Source organism: Clinocottus analis, unplaced genomic scaffold (assembly GCF_023055335.1).
Source record: "Clinocottus analis isolate CAN_PGR_092001 unplaced genomic scaffold, fCliAna1.0.p SCAF_35, whole genome shotgun sequence".
Taxonomy (NCBI): domain Eukaryota; kingdom Metazoa; phylum Chordata; class Actinopteri; order Perciformes; family Cottidae; genus Clinocottus; species Clinocottus analis.
Window position 1 is genome coordinate 374,271 of NW_027176098.1, and position 22,987 is coordinate 397,257.

Genomic DNA, 22,987 nt, shown 5'->3' on the forward strand with positions numbered 1-22,987 from the left:
TTATTCTGCGAATATTCCCTTTCTTCTCTTTCCACTCCACAAATGACGAGCATATAGACTATTTAAAGGAAGTTCTGTCGGGCTGTCACTCTGAAACCTGCTGACAAATCGGTAGCTGTGAGCCTTCAAAGGCAGTCGGGCAATGCACCCAATGAAAACACCTGAAGCCGAACAGAAGGAAGACATACTTCAGACCATATGGAAGAGGATTTCACTCAGGGATCAAATGTCATGTCCCTGCTGGGCAAAACAGCACAAATACTAGAATAGAACTCAGAAACACACAGCGACCTTGTGAGTTGGAGTGCAACCCTCGACCAGGAAGTCTTTGGTTTGGCTTGAAACCAGTTTGCATTAAATAATTCATCAGAAGAACTCAAGCGTAAAGTCTGCTTTATTTTTTAAACAGTGAAGTGAGAAATGTTTTCTTGTGGTCAACTCAGAGAGTAACTGTGCTGCCAGTAAAATATGTTGAGCAAAACGCACGAGAGAAACCAAGGAATGAAAGAGCATCCAGACATCAATAGATAAAAAAAGAAGATTTTCCTTTTACACAGAAAATCTAACAAGTTTGCAGAGACAATTTGGGAAAAGTGCACTTTCTGAAAAAAAAGTGTGTGTGCTTGCAAAAAGGTCTCTTGGTTCTCATATATATATATATATATATATATATATATATATATATATATATATATATATATATATACATATATATATATATATACATATATATATATATATATACATATATATATATATATATATACATATATATACATATATATATATATACATATATATATATATATATATATATATATATATATATATATATATATATATATATATATATATATGTTACAGTATATACTACCAAAACAAATTAATAAACAAAAAATCTTGCCCACTGCCCTTATAATAAACACATAGTGTTCTTTACAGTTTTCATGGCACATGTTTTTATATCTAAAGCCTAAAACAATGAACGCTGGTTTAATTCATTGACTTCGTAAAACAAGTTCAGGAGGTCTGGACCGGCTCAGCGTGTCGTCCTGTCAGTGGAAGCCCCGCCCCCTCCAACGTTGCATCAGCATCGCAATATCCGGGTACGTCATCAGCCCTTACCCGGCGACCCTGCGTGCTTTCACCGCTGCCGATAATTCGCAGAAGTTAACGCTCTCTCAAAGTGAGGAAACTTATTTTCTCCCTCGTTATGACAGACCAGGCTGTCGTGGAGAAAATGAGCGAATTGCGGGTGGACGAGAAGAAAAAGGTAAACGCTTTCGTTTTGTAACTGCCTACATTTAAGTCACGCCAGCCGGCTAACAGCTAGCTAGTCAAGTGTCAGCAATGCGGTGCTAACCTGTTAGCTAGCTGGATAACGACGTGTTGGCTTTACCCAAAAATGTAAACTCTGAAGCTAAAAGAGGGTGTAGTTACATTTTAGTTTTAAGCTGTTTGATATGACACATTGCGAATGAGCGAGCCCAGTCAGCGAGTTGTGGTTTCGGCTGATGTAACTTAACGTCTTACGCCAAACCCCATGCAAATATCTGGCAATTTAGTGCATGCCTGCATTTCACTGTGTTTACACACAGACACGAATCACTTGTGTTAACACTTTTTTTTTTTTTTAAATCAAGACCCACCTAAATGGAGTAATGTGATTCGTTTTGTGCAAAGCTTTTTTCTCTTAAAAACTGGTGTGTGAGTGACTCTCACACATTTCGGCTGATGTAACTTAACGCTATAGACCGACGCGGAGAACGCCTCACGCCAAACTCCATGCAAATATCTGGCAATTTAGTGTTTCCCTGCATTTCGCTGTGTTTACACACACAAATCACTTGTGTTCCCATTTTTTTTTTCAATCAGAGCTCACGTAAATGGAGTAATGTGATTTGTTTTGTACAAAGCTCTCTTCTCTTAAGAACTGGTGTGTGAGTGACTCACACACATTTCTAATAATAACTTGGGTGTGTGTTACAATTTGGAATAGCGCTTCCGGCTGGCGAGAACCACTACCAATATTTTTTAAGATCACTTGTATGCTGGATTTTCCGCCAGCACTTTGTGTTTGAGGTCTTCCACGTGATCTATCTAACTGTATTGTAGGCTATGCAACTACCAAAATGGAAAGGCCCTTTCTAATGACACTTTTATGATAGTGTTAAATGACGTTTGTGTATGTGTCATGCATATTGTAGGCTGTGCATCTTTCCCACCTTTAACTATGAAGCTGTGTCTGCATGTGTCTTTCATCAACTTCCTTCCTAATGTGTAAAAAAAACAATGCTCACTAAAATTTTGTAATTTTCTTTGTACAGGGAGGAACTGAAGGCGCGAAAGATGGAGGAAAGAAGAAGGTCAAAGGTGCTGCTGGGGAAGCTGGAAGAACTGAGGTGAGTTGCTATACGTATGTAGAAGCTAATGTTTTCTCTGGTTGTTGGGTTTTTATATTCTATACTAGTATTGTTGAACATTTAATGTGCTGCACAGATGTCCAAGTGCCACACATTAAAGGTGGGGAGATGAGACGCTCTGTAGACAGATGGTGGACGAAGGAAACACTTCATTTAGATATTTAGTTACTCGCATTGGAAAAGGAGTTGGTTTTTTTTAAATGGACAATACAAATAAATGTATTTGACTCTTCCTAGTTTCTCAAGATGACCAACCCTAGCTTTAAGAGTTATGCAGATGAACAGGCAAATAAAAGTTTGACGCATTTTCCATTATTTGCTCACACCTTGTCGTCGTTGTTGTGTCCGTCTAGCTGACGCCAGCGCCCGAGTACATCGACGAGCGCCTCGCTCTGTACACGAAGCTGAAAGCGGAGCACGAGGCGCTGCAGGCGGAGAGAGCCGCGAAGGACAGCCGCGCCATCAAGGTGACTCTGCCCGACGGGAAGGTGGTGGACGCCGAGTCCTGGAAGAGCACGCCGTACCAGGTGGCCTGTGGGATCAGGTCAGTGCCATCACGAGCTCGCTGGAGCCGTTACTTTGCCGTCAGGATAGTTTTATTTACGCATTTTAATCATAGTTATGTACATGACGGCAAAAACATTCAGACCGCTGATCGTATCGGTTACTTTATATATTGTTTAACGCTAGTTGTATTGTGGTATTTTCTGTTTTGTCACCCGACTAAATGCTCTTAACTTGATGATAAACATAAGAGATAAGATAAGATAATCCTTTATTAGTCCTTCAGTGGGGAGATTACAGCAGCCCTTATTCACAGTAAGTTAGCCGTTACCATCGCGGGTTTCTCTTAATCGATCCTCCGGGTTTGACTCGTTCTCATCACATCGTCACGCACGAGAGATTCCGTGAACTCAGTCAAGCAATAATTAAACAAAGAGCATCAGAAAGGTCTTAATGTTCTTTATGGGACCTTTGTTTATTTATTTATGTCTGACCCCGTTTGAATGTCACTTTGTGGTATTTCGCCTGTAGAGGAAGTCGCAGGAGATGTTTTAAATTGATGCGTCTTTTCAGTGTGGTGCCTATAACTACCGTCGATCTTGTTTTTGTGCATCTGCTCGATCTTCTGACGTTGAACATCTCCCCCCCCTCCTCTGTCCAGTCAAGGCCTCGCCGACGGCACGGTGATCGCCAAGGTGAACGGCGGCGTGTGGGACCTGGACCGCCCGCTGGAGGACGACTGCAGCCTCCAGCTGCTCAAGTTTGAGGACGAGGAGGCTCAAGCTGTAAGTCTGACCCGCTGCTCACCACCACGTTCACCGCTCTGAGATCTGAAAGGTCAATAACGAGCTCGAAGCCGATAAATCGAGCCGGCGACTCGGTTTCATAGCGATCGGCTTCTTGTGATGCGTTCAAGCGCACTCAGTAAAAATCAGTATTGGGTGACTGTTCTAATCTTCTGGATTTGCTGAGATTAACATTTTATTTACCAGCAACACAACCGTTGAACTAGATTTAGCTGTAGAGCAAATACACACACGCACACACACATACACACGTCTCTATCTCGGAGGCATTGCTCTATTGAATATGCTCACATGTTTATCACAAGATTATTATTTATTCCTTCCCGCTATTCAATCCTGCTACTCGCCACCTAAAGTTATAAATATATAAGTTTAAGTGACCGTGGATCTTCCTGCAACCCTTCCACCTTTACCTGTGTGCCGTTGGGGGTCATGCGAGGTCAAAGTGATGAACGGAGACGTTTACAGTCAATAATAAACCTCAGAGCTCCTGTGATTTACACGGAGAGGAGACGTGAGGACGTAAAAAAACCGCCGCCGCTGTCGTAAAAGCGGCAGCGGCCCTCGTCTCTGAAGAGAATAACGACACTTGTTCCCAAAATTAATTAAAAGCCCAGTTTCAGTTCCATTATCTGCACAATGAGCTGAGTCTCTGCGTCTCATCGTCTTTGTCGGCAGGTCCGGTCACATAGTTTCTCTCCTTCTTTTGTTTGAACATTCAGAAGAAGTTTTATCCAGTTTGGGCTTTAAACGTTCTCGGAGGTTTCATCAAAAACCTGAAGGTCAACAATCCTGATTTCCCCTCCAGGCAAACGTCCTATTTCCTACTTTTTTTCCAGGTGTACTGGCACTCCAGCGCTCACATCCTGGGTGAAGCCATGGAGCGGGTGTACGGCGGCTGCCTCTGCTACGGCCCGCCCATCGAGAGCGGCTTCTACTACGACATGTTCCTGGAGAGCAGCGAGTGAGTTCATTTCCGTTTGTCCCATTTGTTTTGCATCTCCATTTCCTGGATTCCAGATGCGTCGTCCCGTACTCGCCCCCCCCCCCACGGGATTGCAAACCTAAAAAAAATCTATTTTAAGAAAAGCAGAGCCAGAGAGTTTGAAGACGCTTCCTCTCCCGTCAACAACTTCTCCTCTTGACCTTTTCCCTGAAGCGGATGCGTTTCTCCACCGCGGCGCTGCAGGAGGAGCTGTCTAATTAATTCTGCGGACTCCTTAATGAAGTCACGTTATGCTAATGGTATTCCTGGAGGAGGAGGATGTTTTGACTTTGCGCAAAAGCCCTGAAGCTAAGGACCTTTAGCCGTTAGCCGTTAGCCTGCGCTCGGTCGAGGTCACTGGCTTCTGCCAGTCAAAGAACAAAAGTCACATGATCCGTGACGTCATCGGCAGCCTGAGCTTAGTGTCACGTAGGACTCGACGAGGCCGCCGCCGCCGCCGCCGCCGCCGGGCTCTGATGTGTTTTCTCTCCTCCGGCGTTGTGCGCAGCGGCGTGTCGAGCAACGACTTCCCGGGTCTGGAGACCTTGTGCAAGAAAATCATCAAGGAGAAGCAGCCGTTCGAGAGGCTGGAGATAAAGAAGGAAACCCTGCTGGAAATGTTCAAGGTATTTGTGGCAACGCATCGACGACAACAGCAACACAAAGAGCAACTTTCATTGAGGATCCGACCTGTAAAAGCTCATCTCCTCCTTCACAGTACAACAAGTTCAAGTGCCGCATTCTGAACGAGAAGGTCACCACGCCCACCACCACCGTGTACAGGTACGCCAGAACCACACGTATACTGATCCTACACACTGAGTGTAATGATAATAATATTAATGATGATAATATTAATAATAATAATGATGGCGCTCAACCTTCTGGCTTCAGGTGCGGTCCTTTAATCGACTTGTGCCGTGGGCCTCATGTGAGACACACAGGAAAGATCAAAGCCCTTAAGATCCACAAGGTGAGATGTTCTCTCGTGTGTGTGTGTGTGTGTGTGTCTGTCTGTGTGTGTGTCTGTCTGTGTGTGTGTGTGTCTGTGTGTGGGTTCTTTGTTGATTTAAAGCAGGATGAAGGCTGCGCCCTGAAGGTCTGACGGTGAGCACACTTTCCTCTCTCTTTCCTCTCTTTCTTTTTTCTCTCTCTCTCGGTGTGTTTCTGTGTGTCTCTCTCTCGGTGTGTGTGTGTGTGTGTGTGTGTGTGTCTCTCGGTGTGTGTGTATATAATGTCACACCTTGTGTGCAAACATTCGTTAGAAGAACTCGGTGATGAATTTATGAAATGTTTTCCCCTCAGAGAAAAGAAATATTTATCAGACTTCTTTACTTGTGTGTGTGTGTGTGTGTGTGTGTGTGTGTGTCTGTGTGTGTGTGTGTGTGTCTGTGTGTGACGACGTGTTTATTTCAGCAGCTGTCCTCATCATGCTGCTACGTTTTATTCTTCAGGGATTCGATGGACCTGATTAAATGAAACTCACACATTCAGTTTCTTTGTCTCCTCAGAATTCGTCGACATACTGGGAGGGGAAGGCGGACATGGAAACCCTCCAGAGGATTTACGGGATCTCCTTCCCCGACCCCAAGATGCTCAAAGAGTGGGAGAAGTTTCAGGAGGAGGCCAAGAACAGAGATCACCGCAAGCTGGGCCGGGTACGAGCAGAGAGGCTGAGAGGCTTCTAGGAGGAAAAAACGAATGTTCTTCAGGAGACATTGAACCCGTCTCCTCTCACAGAGGAAGGGTACTTAGGGTTGTAGCTATGAAGTAAAGGTGGGAGGAGGTTTGATGCAGAGCTTCCTGGAGGTAACAAGGACCGTCATCTTCCAAGAGGAGATTTATTTTATGTTTTAAACGTCAGAAAGTATCACTCACCTGGTGCATCGATAGAAAAATGTTCTGAATGTCAATAGAATATCACCTCTTGAGGTGTGTGTGTGTGTGTGTGTGTGTGTGTGTGTGTGTGTGTGTGTGTGTGTGTGTGTGTGTGTGTGTGTGTGTGTGTGTGTGTGTGTTGTTGTTTAAATGCAAAGGGTTCCTCGAGCTGTCGTATGAACTCAAAGTAAAAACCGGTCGGACCCTTTTGTTGTTGTTGTTTCCCCTTAAGCTAACAAACACTTATTTTAAATGATTTTTGTGTTTTTGTTCCAGGAGCAGGACCTGTTCTTCTTCCACGACCTGAGTCCAGGCAGCTGCTTCTTCCTGCCCAAAGGCGCCTTCATCTACAACACGCTGATCGAGTTCATCCGGGTAAGACGGAGCCGAGATAAACGCTGCGATCTGTGAACTTAAAAAGACGTGAGAGCGAAAGAAGGTTTTAACGACCTGGAGAGGAGGAGAAGAGAAGCCCCACGAGGCGTATCGCTGCTATTTTAACCCGCTTTTAAAAGTGCGGTTTTGATTGCTCGGTAGCAGCATTGGTTTGGTTACACAGTATGCCGACGATGTGGCTTTGTGCGTTGAGAATCGCATCGTAGAAACCAGCGGCTCCGACCGCACCTCGTCACTCGCTCCTCAAACTCGCCGCTCTCTCTCTTCCTTCGGCGACAACGCCGTCAACGGGCATTGACCCGTTTCTCCTTGAGAGAAATCCTCCGACGGAGAGTTTTTAAATCGGACAAACGGCCCACCTCAAAGCCCGAGCTTTTCCTTTCACCCCCAAATCTCCCTTTTTTTAAACTAAAAGTTGTGCAAATGTGTTATATTCATGTGTTCATGACGTTCATTTAGTTTAAATAATGAATCTGCTTTTAAAAGAAAGAGTCTCAAAATATCAGCAGCATACATACAGGCATCTATATAAATGTTTATTCTTTTAATCAAACTATTGTCTCTCATTCCTTTGAGTCATTTAAGGTTTACTGTATGCTTTGAATCCTCATTGTTAGTTTAAATACTACATTTTATCACTTTTTACTGTTTACACACACATTTCACACAATGTTTGCTCATGGACATTTGGTTAAACGTCATGAAAAATCATGGAAATCTGATTTTAAGTCATGAAATTGCGGTTAAAAGTCATGAAATTGCGGTTAAAAGTCATGAAATTGCGGTTAAAAGTCATGAAATTGTTGTTAAAAGTCATGAAAATGTGGTTTAAAGTCATGGAAATGTGGTTTAAAGTCATGGAAATGTGGTTTAAAGTCATGGAAATGTGGTTTAAAGTCATGGAAATGTGGTTAAAAGTCATGGAAATGTGGTTAAAAGTCATGGAAATGTGGTTAAAAGTCATGGAAATGTGGTTAAAAGTCATGGAAATGTGGTTAAAAGTCAAGAAAATGTGGTTAAAAGTCAAGAAAATGTGGTTAAAAGTCAAGAAAATGTGGTTAAAAGTCAAGAAAATGTGGTTAAAAGTCAAGAAAATGTGGTTAAAAGTCATGGAAATGTGGTTAAAAGTCATGGAAATGTGGTTAAAAGTCATGGAAATGTGGTTAAAAGTCATGGAAAGTGGTTAAAAGTCCTTCACCTTTGCCTCCGCAGAGCGAGTACCGCAGCCGCGGCTTCCAGGAGGTCGTGACGCCGAACATCTACAACAGCAAGCTGTGGCAGACCTCCGGCCACTGGCAGCACTACAGCGAGAACATGTTCTCCTTCGACGTGGAGAAGGAGACCTTCGCCCTGAAGCCCATGAACTGCCCCGGACACTGGTGAGTCCATGTTGGCCTTATTTACTCTTTATTATTATTATTATTATTGTTGTTGTTGTTGTTGACAACATGCCGCCGGACCTTTTGTTCCTTTAAAAAAAAATGTATCTAAATGACTTTTATTGTATGAAATGAAGCATTGCAGACGGTATGAAGGACTACGGAGACATGATGGCAGGTCGTTTAGCAGTTAAACCAGTTAAACCAGTTAAACCAGTCAGTTTTATAACCAAGAGAACTGGAAGAAGCTGCGTCACCCGTGAAGAAAGAGTGTCTGTCTGTCTGTCTGTCTCTCTCTCTCTCTCTCTCTCTCTCTCTCTCTCTCTCTCTCTCTCTCTCTCTCTCTCTCTCTCTCTCTCTCTCTCTCTCTCTCTCTGGTGATCACCAATATCTTGGATCGCTAGCTTTTTGGCCTCTTACAAGTATTCAATAATATGAATAATCCTGACATAAACATTGAATCACTAACTGCATGAAACCTTTTTTGGTAACAATTACCTTTTCTGTCCACCAGTGGGAGTGTTTTCTCTCCTTTTGGACAAAACCAGCAGGGTCAGACTACTAATACTCGGCATTTTGCGAAATGCTTAAAATTCGCAATAAGTAGCTATTATTTCGCAGTACCTCACTCTATTAGCCGCTTAGCTCGCAGTACCTCACTCCATTAGCCTCTTAGCTCGCAGTACCTCACTCCATTAGCCTCTTAGCCCGCAGTACCTCACTCCATTAGCCTCTTAGCCCGCAGTACCTCACTCCATTAGCCTCTTAGCCCGCAGTACCTCACTCCATTAGCCTCTTAGCTCGCAGTACCTCACTCCATTAGCCTCTTAGCTCGCAGTACCTCACTCCATTAGCCTCTTAGCCCGCAGTACCTCACTCCATTAGCCTCTTAGCCCACAGTACCTCACTCCATTAGCCTCTTAGCTCGCAGTACCTCACTCCATTAGCCTCTTAGCTCGCAGTACCTCACTCCATTAGCCTCTTAGCTCGCAGTACCTCACTCCATTAGCCTCTAAGCTCGCAGTACCTCACTCCATTAGCCTCTTAGCTCACAGTACCTCATTCCAGTAGCCTTTTAGCTCACAGTACCTCATTCCAGTAGCCTTTTAGCTCACAGTACCTCATTCCAGTAGCCTTTTAGCTCACAGTACCTCATTCCAGTAGCCTTTTAGCTCACAGTACCTCACTCCATTAGCCTCTTAGCCCACAGTACCTCACTCCATTAGCCTCTTAGCTCGCAGTACCTCACTCCATTAGCCTCTTAGCTCGCAGTACCTCACTCCATTAGCCTCTTAGCTCGCAGTACCTCACTCCATTAGCCTCTAAGCTCGCAGTACCTCACTCCATTAGCCTCTTAGCTCACAGTACCTCATTCCAGTAGCCTTTTAGCTCACAGTACCTCATTCCAGTAGCCTTTTAGCTCACAGTACCTCATTCCAGTAGCCTTTTAGCTCACAGTACCTCACTCCATTAGCCTCTTAGCTCGCAGTACCTCACTCCATTAGCCTCTTAGCTCGCAGTACCTCACTCCATTAGCCTCTTAGCTCGCAGTACCTCACTCCAGTAGCCTCTTAGCTCGCAGTACCTCACTCCATTAGCCTCTTAGCTCGCAGTACCTCACTCCATTAGCCTCTTAGCTCGCAGTACCTCACTCCAGCAGCCTAAAGAGAGCTTGTTCGCTGCTTCTTGTTATCGGGAGTCGGGCGGCGTCTCCATTAAATGAATCTCCATATTTCAACAGATCGTTGCTCGGCTCCTCTTGTAACGGACCGACGCTCCTGCTGTGTTTTCAGTTGTTGAATGACCCAGTTCAATTTCCTGCTGAATGCTGCATTGCAGTGTAAAGAGCCGGGCTGCAGCTCTTTGTATTCACATCTTTCATCTTATTTCTTCATACAGTCTTTGTGCCGTCCCTCTGGAGTTCACACGCAAATGGAAACGGAACAAATGCCAACGTTTCCTTTTGGTGCTGCGCGTTAAATAAAACTTTTAAAGGCAGTATTCAAGCTGCGGGAGCGATGCTCAGTTATTGTGATAACCGCGGGTCGCTGTGTTTTCGTGGTAGTTTCTTCTCTCTCGCTCTCTTTTCTTTTCTCACAACGTCCCGTCTGTGTTTGGGCTGCAGTCTGATGTTCGATCACCGGCCGCGCTCCTGGAGAGAGTTGCCCATTCGCATGGCCGACTTCGGCGTCCTGCACCGGAACGAGCTGTCCGGAGCACTGACCGGCCTCACAAGGGTGCGCCGCTTCCAGCAGGACGACGCCCACATCTTCTGCACCATGGACCAGGTGAGCGACGTGGAGGTCACGCGTTTGACTTCCTGGTTCAGGGGGCGGAACATACGTCCATTTTCAGCCGCTTATCCGGGGTCGGGTCGCGGTGGCAGCAGGCCGACCCTCTCACCGCATCCAAGCTCCCTTCTGAGGCTCCTTACCCTGTCTCTAAGGTTCCTTACCCCATCTCTAAGGTTCCTTACATGTCTCCAAGGCTCCTTACCCTATTTCTAAGGTTCCTTACCATGTCTCTAAGGCTCCTTACCATGTCTCTAAGCCTCCTTACCATGTCTCTAAGGCTCCTTACCATGTCTCTAAGGCTCCTTACCATGTCTCTAAGGCTCCTTACCATGTCTCTAAGGTTCCTTACCCCATCTCTAAGGTTCCTTATCACGTCTCTAAGACTCCTTACCATGTCTCCAAGGCTCCTTACCCTATTTCTAAGGTTCCTTACCTCATCTCTAAAGCTCCTTACCTCATCTCTAAGGCTCCTTACCCTATCTCTAAGGTTCCTTACCATGTCTCCAAGGTTCCTTACCACGTCTCTAAGGTTCCTTACCACGTCTCTAAGGTTCCTTACCCCGGCTCTAAGGTTCCTTACCTCATCTCTAAGGCTCCTTACCCTATCTCTAAGGCTCCTTACCCTATCTCTAAGGCTCCTTACCCTCTCTCTAAGGCTCCTTACCCTCTCTCTAAGGCTCCTTACCCTCTCTCTAAGGCTCCTTACCCTCTCTCTAAGGTTCCTTACCCCATCTCTAAGGCCGAGCCTGGCCGCTCTACAGAGGAAGCTCGTTTTGGTCGCTTGTACCCGCGACCTCGTTCTTTCCGTCACGAAACATTCAACTTAATTATCTTGCATTTTGTTTTTGTTTTCTTAACCCTCCAGATCGAGGAGGAGATCAAAGGCTGCCTGGACTTCCTGCGCACCGTGTACGAGGTGTTCGGCTTCAGCTTCAAGCTCAACCTCGCCACCAGACCGGACAAGTTCCTCGGGGACGTGAGCGTCTGGGATCAGGCGGAAAAGGTATCGATCTGTTATTTTATCGGTTTTCATTTTGTGGAGCCGTCATCATGTGCTCGCTCCATCTCATGAGAGTCACACACACACACACTCACAGAGACACACACACAGAGACACACACACACACTAAACAAACGGATCGTTATGGCCGCTCGCCGGTTGTGTAGCTGTTTGACCTGTTTGGGCACTTTTCTCTGAGGGGAAAATTATTGGTAGCACTTTACAACAAGTACACACTATTTGTCATTAGACTGACTGACAGACGCTGGTCGCCATCACGACAGTAACGAAGCGCTGATGGTTTGTTTTCCTTTTTGTTTGTTTTCCAGCAACTGGAGAACAGCTTGAACGAGTTTGGGGAGAAATGGGTCCTGAACCCCGGAGACGGAGCGTTCTACGGGCCCAAGGTGAGCCGGCGGCAACGCTGCGCTTTGTTTTTAAACTTTAACGATACGGAGCGTCTGACCGCCTTCCTTCCTTCCTTCATCCTTCCTTTCCTCCCTCCTTCCTCCGCAGATCGACATCCAGATAAAGGATGCGATCGGCCGCTACCACCAGTGTGCGACCATCCAGCTGGACTTCCAGCTGCCGATCCGCTTCAACCTGTCCTTCGTCAGGTGTGTGTGTGTGTGTGTGTGTGTGTGTGTGTGTGTGTGTGTCTCTCTCTCTCTCTCTATCTGTGTGTGGTTTAACTGTTGTATAAAAAAATAATCTAAAATAAAAAACACCGCGTGTGCTATTTCCTTCTCATGATCTCTGTTGTTGTTGTTGTTGTTGTTTTTTAGCCAAGACGGCGACGACAAGAAGCGGCCGGTGATCATCCACAGAGCCATCCTGGGCTCGGTGGAGCGGATGATCGCCATCCTGACCGAGAACTACGGCGGCAAATGGTTCGTTACCGACTCCATGAAGTCGAGCGGTCAGTGACGGGTGTTGAGCTAACGCTAACTGGCTCCTCCCCCCCTGTGTTTCAGGCCGCTGTGGCTGTCCCCTCGCCAGGTGATGGTCGTTCCCGTGGGGCCGACCTGTGAGGAATACGCTCAGAAGGTAACGTCTCCCCATAGTTCACACGTCAACGTTTTTGATGAAACACATTGTTATGCATTTCATATGCAAAGTGCCTTTTAAAAGTGAATTTAATAAATGATGCATGTCCTCCCTCAGGTCCAGCAGGAGTTCCACAGCGCCGGCTTTATGAGCGACGTGGACCTGGTGCCCGGCTGCACGCTGAACAAGAAGATCAGGAACGCACAGCTGGCGCAGTACAACTTCATCCTGGGTCAGTGGCCACGCCCCCTCTCTCTCTTTACCTCTCTCTCTCTCTCTCTTTCTCTTTCTCTTTCTCTCTCTCTCTCTTTCTCTTTCTCTTTCTCTTTCTCTTTCTCTCTCTCTCTCTCTCTCTCTCTCTCTCTCTCTTTCTCTTTCTCTTTCTCTCTCTCTCTCTCTCTCTCTCTCTCTCTCTTTCTCTCTCTCTCTCTCTCTCTCTCTCTCTCTCTTTCTCTCGCTATTTGAAAGTCATTGAAATTTTGGGAAAAGTCACGAAATTTATTTTGAAAAGTTGTGAAAATTTTAAAAAGTCGAGAATTTTGAAAAGTTGTGGAAATTTTGAAAAGTCGAGAAAATTTTGAAAAACTTTGGAATTTTTTGAAAAGTTGTGGAAATTTTAAAAAGTCGAGAATTTTGAAAAACTTTGAAAATTTTGAATTTTGAAAAACTTTGAAAATTTTGAATTTTTTGAAAAGTCGTGAAAATTTGTGAAAATTTGGAAAATTTGGAAAAGTCGTGGAAATTAGAACATTTTGGAAAAGTTGTGAAAATTTGGAAAAGTTGTGAAAATTTGGAAAACCTGAACATTTTGAGAACTTGTGAAAATTTTAAAAAGTCGCGAAAATTGAGAAAATTTTGAAAAACTGGAATTTTTTTGAAAACTCGTGAAAATTTTGGAAAGTCGTGGATATTTGAAAATTTTGAAAAGTTGTGAAAATTTTGAAAAGTTGTGGAAATTTTGAAAAGTCGTGGATATTTGAAAATTTTAAAAACTCGTGAAAATTTTGAAAAGTCGTGGAAATTTGAAAATTTGGAAAACTCGTGAAAATTTTGAAAACTCGTGAAAATTTGAAAAATTTGTGAAAATTTGGAAGTCGTGGAAATTCGAAAATTTTGGAAAAGTTGTGAAAATTTGGAAAAGTTGTGAAAATTTTGAAAATCTGAACATTTTGAGAAGTTGTGAAATTTTTGAAAAGTCGTGGAAATTTGAAAATATGGAAAAGTTGTGAAAATTTGGAAAACTCGTGAAAATTTGGAAAACTCGTGAAAATTTGGAAGTCGTGGAAATTCGGAAATTTTGGAAAAGTTGTGAAAATTTGGAAAAGTTGTGAAAATTTGGAAAAATTGTGAAAATTTGGAAAAGTTGTGAAAATTTGGAAAATCTGAACATTTTGAGAAGTTGTGAAATTTTTGAAAAGTCGTGGAAATTTGAAAATATGGAAAAGTTGTGAAAATTTGGAAAACTCGTGAAAATTTGGAAAACTCGTGAAAATTTTGAAAATTTGGAAGTCGTGGAAATTCGGAAATTTTGGAAAAGTTGTGAAAATTTGGAAAAGTTGTGAAAATTTGGAAAATCTGAACATTTTGAGAAGTTGTGAAAATTTTGAAAAGTCGTGGAAATTTGAAAATATGGAAAAGTTTTGAAAATTTTAAAAAGTCGAGAAAATTTAGAAAAACTTTGAAAATTTTGAATTTTTTGAAAACTCGTGAAAATTTGAAAAATTTGTGAAAATTTGAAAAATTTGTGAAAATTTTGAAAATTTGGAAGTCGTGAAAATTCGAAAATTTTGGAAAAGTTGTGAAAATTTGGAAAAGTTGTGAAAATTTGGAAAATCTGAACATTTTGAGAAGTTGTGAAAATTTGGAAAAACTTTGGAAATTTTGAATTTTTTGAAAACTTGTGAAAATGTTGAAAAGTCGTGGAAATTTGAAAATTTTGTAAAAGTCGTAAAAATTTGAATTTTTTTTGTAAAGTCGTGAAAATTTTGAAAAATCGTGAACATTTTTTGGAAGTGTCATTGGAGATTTTGGGAAAAGTCAAAGAAAAGTTGTGCAAATGTGTATGAACCTGACCCTCTCTCTCCCCCTGTGCCTCCTCCTCTCATTGGCTCTCCTCCTCCCCCTCCTCCTTCTCCTCCTCCTCCTCCTCCTCCTCCTCCTCCAGTCGTGGGCGAGAAGGAGAAGACGAGCGACACCGTGAACGTGCGCACGCGGGACAACAAAGTGCACGGCGAGCGCTCCGTGCAGGAATGCGTCGAGCGGCTGAAACAACTCAAGAGCTGCAGGAGCCGGAACGCCGAGGAAGACTTCTGAGCTCCTCTTCCTCTTCCTCTTCCTCCTCCTCCTGGGAACCGCCCATGCGGACACTTTTTCGGTAAAGGGGGCGGAGCTTCTTTCACATCGCGGCCTCGACTCTCCACCCGGGAAATCATGTCATCCACACTCGATCACCTTTTTTTATTTCTCCCGGTGTCCTTCTGGTTCCTCTTGTGCTCGTCGCTTGTTCCTGGTCAGAGTCTCGAGGTTCTCCATCTTTGTTTGTTTCATTCTGTCTTCAGGGAATTGTAAGCCAGGTACAGCTTTGATAATTAAACCAATCTATTCTTAATTTGTGTGTAATGCTTCTTATTTAAAACTTCCCAGTCTTACATTCTGGAGTCTTATAAACGTCAACAGTAAAATGTGATTATTATTATTTTTAAACTAAAACTCATGACTCTTGACGGTCAACTTTTGGAGGTTTGGAGTCAGAGAGGCGTCTCCTTACCGCCTCCCTGCACTGGTGCATCATGGGAGAAACCGCCTGGCCGGTTGTCATCAATACTTACTGGACGCTGACGCCGCCGTCGCGCTGCTGAGCGTCTCACTGAGAAGGAAGTTCAACAGGAAACGCTCACGAGAAACGAGTAACAATTCCTGCTCTCGCTGCGTCGTGGAAATGTGGTTAAAAGTCATAGAAATTGGTCTAAATTTATGGAAAAGTCATGGAAATGTGGGTAACAGACATGAACATCCATTAGTCACAATGTGCATGAACCCTGACCCTCACACACACTCACACACACTTTTACTGTAAAGGAAGTTCAACGCTCACTAGAAATCACAGATGAGTAACAACCAGAGACACACTGGGCCTCAGAGTTGTGTGTGTGTGTACACACACACACTGTCTATATACATACATATATGTATATATTTTTAAAAATAAAAAACCACACACACACGTGTGTATGTTCTTGAGATGCACATCTGGAGTAGACGAGTGGGAGAAGAGCGTTGTGTTTCTGTAGTTTTAACAAAAGAGGACAAAGGTACAAAAACAGTTCAATGTTTTTTTTGTCGCTCGTAAGTATGCATTCACGCTGAGTTCAAAATAATGAATCTGCTTTAGAAAGAAAGAGGTTAAAAATATCAGCATCTATACAAATGTTTATTCTTTTAATCAAATTTACACACAGATTTCACACAATGTTTGCTCAAGGACCTTTTTGGTTTAAAGTCACGAGGAGTGTGAACTGTTCTCCGTTGTGACCACAAGGTGGAACAGCTGAACCAGGATCTGCTGGGGGAGGAGGATCTGGTGTCAGTGGAACGTGGGAGAGAACAACATTGTGAGAGGCGGTTAATGAAAAAGTCGATGGAGGATGTGAGCGTCAACAGACGGAGCGAGACGGGGGGGGGGGGGGGGGGGGGGGGGGGGCTGCTCCTCTGGACCCGTCCTGCACACTCCACTGACGGCCTGCAGGACGGGTCACAACGCTTCAGCGCCCCGAGCAAACCTCCCTCTCCCTCTCGACACATGGTTTCCTTTAGGTATTGATTAACATGTTTAAAAAAAGAAAAGGAGGGGGAGGGAAGGTCCCACGGCCGAGGCTCTTTCCTGGGATAGCTCACGAGGAGAAGGCCGGTCCAAAGCTCTGGGGAGGCTATTCCTGTCTTTGTTCAATCATTTCAGACTAAATGAACGACATGAACACGCAGTAGAGAGATAGATCGGTTCAGTCTTTCCATGGCGTTTGTTGTAATTATCCTTTGTTTGTTTTTATAGATATTTCTGATTGCGACGTCGTTAAATAATCCAAATTATGATTCTGTATTATTTTGGAATGTTTTTATTCGGCTGAATGTTTCGTGGGAAGCTTGAAACTGAACTTAATCTCCTCCATAATAAAAGCTTATTGGGTGAAATAACAGATCGTGAAAAGACTAATCTTTCTAATAAGTTTAAAAAAAAGAAGGTTGTTTGTGGTTCTTTTGTTATTCAGACCTCCAATTATCAAATATTTAAACCAGATGCTGAATCAGAAAACAGTTTTATAGAGTCTTCACTCTGGTGGGAAAGTTCAGCGTTGATCAGAAATAATTTAGCGTAAAAGTCGGGTTACAAGCCGCCGCGACCTTCTGTGGGTGTCCCCCGCTGTTGCAAGCTAGCGCTGCTGCTAGCTCCCCGCTGTAGCAAGCTAGCGCTGCTGCTAGCTCCCCGCTGCTGCAGCTGCTACTGCTGCCCACTGATGCAAGCTAGCGGGGCTGGTCCCGCTAGCTTCAGTAGTTGTCAGGGAGCTAGCAGGGAGCTAATGAAGAGCTAGCAGGGAGTTAGCAGAGAACTAACATTAGCTAGCTACAGCAAGGAGCTAGCAGGGACACCCGCCGAAGGTAGCAGCGACTTGTAATCCGACTTTTACGCTAAATATTGTGTCATAACTTTTATCTATTGCTATTTTCGACATGATCCTTGATTATTGACTTAAAATACTTTACTTCATTTTGTAAAAAAAAATGAATTTAACTGAGTTGCGCTGCAGCTTTTTCATCTTTCATTCACTGTAAAAGCAAAACAACGTCAACACACTCTTAGCAGGATGTTTTATTGCGTCCATGCTTCCCTCCCCGGCATCTTAGTCACCGGGGATGTTCAGAGAGACGCGAGGAAACCACGCGAGGAGAGAAGGAAACGAGAAGGAATGTCACAAGAAACGTCCTTTCCTCTGTTTCTGGTCGCAGCTGGATCAGCAAACACGCTCTCCTGATTTTAATTGTGCTCATAATCAAAGTTATTGGGTGAAATAACAGATTGGGGGGAAAAAACAAATCTTTTTCTAATTCATTAAAGGAGTCGTTTGTGGTTCTTTTGTTGTCCAGACGCACAACGAGCAAAATGTTTTCACCAGATGCTCCGTCAGGAAACAAACAGATCACAGATTCACTTCTTGTGTTTAACATCAGCGGACGAGTCGAATCACCGCGACTCGGCCGCTGAAGGGCGGAGGCTCTCGTGTGTCCTCGCGCTTGGCTCCTTAGAGATCTTTCCTTTCCTAGCTCCTCGCAGCAGAAATAAGAGCTTCAAGATGGCGGAAACAGAAGGCAACAAATGAAAAAGATAAGAGACATGGGAAGAAGCATGTTGTGACTTCTTTAAACATACATGTGTCTTGTTTTGGACACACTAGACTTTAAAAAAACACAGTACTACCGATTTTTGACGAGCTTCTTTTTAAAAAAACATACATTTTATATTATAACATATAATCGCCTTTCATGACTTATTTCCGTTCATATTTTACGAGCTTTTTTGACACACGATGCCGTCTTCCAACATACTATAATTCCTATTTTTGATCACACTGATCAATTACCTTTTTTGTCCTTCATTTTTTATTCTTCCAGATGTTTTTATGATATTTTTCTTGGCATACTTTGTATGATTTCCATTCAAATGTATGACATAAAGAAGGATTTTGACGTCCACCTCATTCCACCGTTTCTTTGCACAGACATCGTTTCTCCACCCGGTCCATCACCTTTCATCAACAAGTTATTGTGCATCCGTGTCATAGTTATGCTAAGCTAAGCTAACCGGCTTCTGTTTCTGTTTACTCCCCCTTTGAAGCGCGTCACGTACACGCTGAGGTTCCTCATCCTCGTCTGCCTTTTTTTTTTTCCCCCTTTCTCTTTTTCTTCCTCAGCAATAAAAACTTGTTGTCCTTGTTTTGGTGTTTATTTCCCGCTGCCACCATGACGACTGACGCTAGTCTAGTCGCTGCTGCATGATGTATGTTTCTTTTTTTTTGCCGCTGACGGCCAAAAGCTAGAAAGCCTCCCTCGTGACATCGACCCTCCGGCCTTTCATCCTCCAGTTGTGTTGCTTCTGGAATAAAAAGATGCATATTTGAATGCTTACCAACCGTTTTCTCCTTCAGATTTTTTCGCCCATCTCTGCTAGCAACTCCCAACAATCCCATACCACACACACACACACACACATGCGCACACACACACGCACACACACCCTCCTCCTGCACCATTACCGCTCTGCATAAATGCAACACAACCCCCAAATTATGGTCAGCCGCTTGTGAAGTTAGTTTTGCTTGGGAAAACCGAGCTGCCATCTTTAATATCATAATGTTACCAAATTACATGGTTCTAATTGGGAACCGTTTGATCACGCCGCCGGCATCTGGAGCGCTAGCATGTGAGCCTCTTTTCTTCCTTCTTTTTCTTCTCATCTCTAAAGAATGACCTCATGAATTAAGTCAACCACTTAGCACCAAGGAGAGGCCTTCACCGCCGGTCGCACCCTGCACGGAGGCGGCTCACTGGGGAAAACCGGGGAAGTCGGTCAGGAGGGGCGCAGTGGAGCTAACGAGGGAGGCTAACGAGTAAGACACAGAACTAGCAATGCTGTGGGGCTAAAGAGGGAGGCTAACGAGTGAGACACAGAACTAGCAACGCTGTGGAGCTAACATGTGAGGTTACCGAGTGAGGCTAAGAACTCGCAGCGTTGTGGAGCTAACGAGTGAGGCTAAGAACTAGCAACGTTGTTGAGCTAACGAGTGAGGCTAAGAACTAGCAGCGCTGTGGAGCTAACGAGTGAGGCTAAGAACTAGCAGCGTTGTGGAGCTAACGAGTGAGGCTAAGAACTAGCAGCGCTGTGGAGCTAACGAGTGAGACACAGTGTTGCTAGTTCTTAGCCTCACTGTGTCTTACTCGTGGAGCTAACGAGTGAGGCTAACGAGTGAGACTCAGAACTAGCAGCGCTATGGAGCTAACGAGTGAGGCTAACGAGTGAGACTCAGAACTAGCAGCGCTGTGGAGCTAACGAGTGAGGCTAAGGAGTTGGGCTCAAGGACATTTTGGAAGTGGATGTTGTTACAATAAAAGCAAATGTTTACGCAGTTCAATCGTCAATGCTCTGCTCCGTTTCGTACAGTTAGCGTTCGTATAACTTCAAACGGTCCGTCCCTGCTCGCTCGCTGACCACGCTAATGCAACACGTGGCTTTTAAGATGTTGTAACTGACAGATATATATATATATATATATATATATATATATATATATATATATATATATATATATATATATATAATCTTTAAATATAATCCGCATGTTGTTCAGCTACTTGGGAATCACTTATCGAGAGCGCCGCGTCGCTTCCTTTCTCGGTCCCCTCTGACAAACTCACCGTGACGAGTACGATTCCACCAGATGTTTAATAAAGTTTGATATTCTTGGGTTGCGGACGGCAGTAAAAGCAATTAGCCTCTGACACTCCGAAAAACCCCAACGTCTCCACCACAAATCAACATTTCAATCTGGTGCGCGGGGCCCTCGGCATTGCGGTCGCAGACGTTTTCAGGGTTCGCTAACAGGCTCCTCATGGTGAAGACCTACACACTGTAAGTCAGCTGCGTGCACAGTCCACCTCCCTTTCATGACCGTGTTTGTTGAAATTGGCCCCGCAGCACCGGTCCGTCGCTGAATCCAGCAGCCTCATTACAACCCGAGCCAAAGCCCCATTACTCTGCTTCTGCCCACGGGGAATAACACCTTTTTTCATCATTAACCGGCGAATAAGAGCTGTTACCCACAGTTTCCATCACTTACGACCTGACATTACGACCCGACATCCTCCCCGTCCTCACGCACGGTATCCCGCCGTCAAGCGAGGCGCTTTACATACGTGTTCCCGTCATGAATGCAGCTATGCTTTTCCTCCTGTTGCTCTATTACGCGGCGCGTTTCCCAGGAGGCACTTGACTCCGACTGATGCCAACGGTCGGTTGGCTCGGCCGATCCAGCCGTTGAATCCGTCCTTTCTCACCTTGCTTAAACTCAAAAACACACATCTTTTTTTCCTTTACATGCAAGCCAGCCAGATGTTTAGGCTGGAACTTCTCCACGGAGGAGGAAGAAGAGGAGGAGGAGGCCTCGATGGTATGCGCGGTTGTTGTTTATCCAAATTTTTGGGGTTTACTTTCGCCCCCCAAAGTAGGCCTTGCCTTGCAGAAGGGTGCAAAAAAAGGCTTTTTGCCGGCACACCGACAATTCACCGGTGAGGTTGACGGAGCCGATTAAGTTGAAGTCGACAGCTGCATAAATCACCGGGCTCGCGGCGCTAATAGGTGGCGGTATAAAATCCAGGACCACCCACGCCGCGGGGCAGAAAAGAGGAGCAGCGAGTCATATCTACCGCTCAGCGCTGCACAGCCATCCGAAACACTTCATCCCCCCTTTTCTCCTCTCCTCTCCGGCCTCTCTTAGCAACACAGGAAAGGCCTGTCTGGCATCCGCGGCGCAGTGATTCATATTTGGCACTTTCATAAAAGGTTCCAAAGCTGCAGGTTTTTTTGAGAGTGGTCTTATTGTCGAAACCCTTTTTGTAAAAAAAATATATATAAACATTTCAATGGCAGTAAACAAACAGGAGTGTGTGAAAATCTCGGTACGTCGTGGGATATTTTTTAGTTTTCTTTCCTCTTTCACAGTGAGGAGAAAAGGCAGCACACTCAGATATCTTTTTTTCTCTCTCGCAGTATATTTCCATGTTTGAATGGAGAGCGGTGCTTGAGCTCATTCAGCGGCGCCGCTAAAGAGAGGTGTGAAGGTGGCTGTTCGCTGGGGCCTCTTCCTTTGTGAGAGGGGAGATAAAACACGAGCGGAGCATGAGGGGGGCGGACCCCCGTCGCACAAAGCTGTGCGTATTGCTCAATAACGAGGCCGGGATCCCCGGGTGTAGCACAACAAAACTCTACCTCGGGCTCGGCCGTGCACGTGACCCTCAGAGACTCGGGACTGCAGCGGTATGATAATACACAAAATCCACACCACCACAATATCTTTCTTATTGTAATAAAGGTTCACCCGCGGCTGTGTGTGCGCATTATGTCTTCAGAGTGTTTGTTGTTGTTTGTTTTCAGCTGCTGAAATATTTTTTTTCTGCTTTTTCTGTTTTATATCTTCACAAACAGAATAGATCTTTTTCTTATTTCACGCTCTTCGGTGGACTTTTCTAAACAAATTTCTGTCTTCACAGGAAACGCTGACCAGTTAGGTTGAGACGACACAAATATTTAGTTATGTTGATAGAAAAAGACCATTTATGTTGAGACAACAAGACTACTTAGTTATGTTGAGACAACAAGACTACTTAGTTATGTTGAGACAACAAGACTACTTAGTTATGTTGAGACGACAAGGCTACTTAGTTATGTTGAGACAACAAGGCTACTTAGTTATGTTGAGACAACAAGGCTACTTAGTTATGTTGAGACAACAAGGCTACTTATTTATGTTGAGACAACAAGACTACTTATTTATGTTGAGACAACAATACTACTTAGTTATGTTGAGTTGAGACCACAAGACTACTTATTTATGTTGAGACAACAATACTACTTAGTTATGTTGAGTTGAGACCACAAGACTACTTATTTATGTTGAGACAACAAGACTACTTATTTATGTTGAGACAACAAGGCTACTTAGTTATGTTGAGACAACAAGGCTACTTATTTATGTTGAGACAACAAGACTACTTAGTTATGTTGAGACAACAAGGCTACTTAGTTATGTTGAGACAACAAGGCTCCTTAGTTATGTTGAGACAACAAGGCTACTTAGTTATGTTGAGACAACAAAACTACTTAGTTATGTTGAGACAACAAGACTACTTAGTTATGTTGGGACAACAAGGCTACTTATCTATGTTGAGACAACAAGACTACTTATTTATCTTGAGACAACAAGACCTTATTCAACTCATGAAGGGATTTTCCTCAGTTTGTTCGGTGGGAAAACAAACCTGAGAAAACCAAACCGCACAGTGGAATTAAACAAACCAGTCTCACGGAAGGAAAGGACAAACCAGTCACACCTGGACTTCCCTCAGCCCAGTTCACTTGACCGGACACTTCAACCTCTGGCTCTGATGCACTTAAGCGGCCACATGGTGTCCTTTACTGCCTTCAAATGGCTTCAGGTCATCTCTCATTAA

General features: G+C 44.2%; 1 protein-coding gene across 1 annotated transcript; it reads left to right on the forward strand.

Annotated features, from left to right (window-relative positions):
* Positions 1-1,064: 1,064 nt before the first annotated feature.
* tars1 (threonyl-tRNA synthetase 1) lies at positions 1,065-15,320 on the forward strand. The gene is made up of 19 exons (XM_068596226.1): positions 1,065-1,273; positions 2,328-2,402; positions 2,777-2,967; positions 3,589-3,712; positions 4,573-4,697; positions 5,227-5,344; positions 5,437-5,501; positions 5,613-5,691; positions 6,230-6,376; positions 6,873-6,971; positions 8,205-8,371; positions 10,497-10,659; positions 11,531-11,668; positions 11,995-12,072; positions 12,182-12,282; positions 12,451-12,555; positions 12,640-12,712; positions 12,830-12,944; positions 14,877-15,320. The coding sequence occupies exons 1-19, from the start codon at positions 1,214-1,216 to the stop codon at positions 15,023-15,025; spliced, it is 2,172 nt and encodes a 723-aa protein (XP_068452327.1). The 5' UTR covers positions 1,065-1,213; the 3' UTR covers positions 15,026-15,320.
* Positions 15,321-22,987: the final 7,667 nt, after the last annotated feature.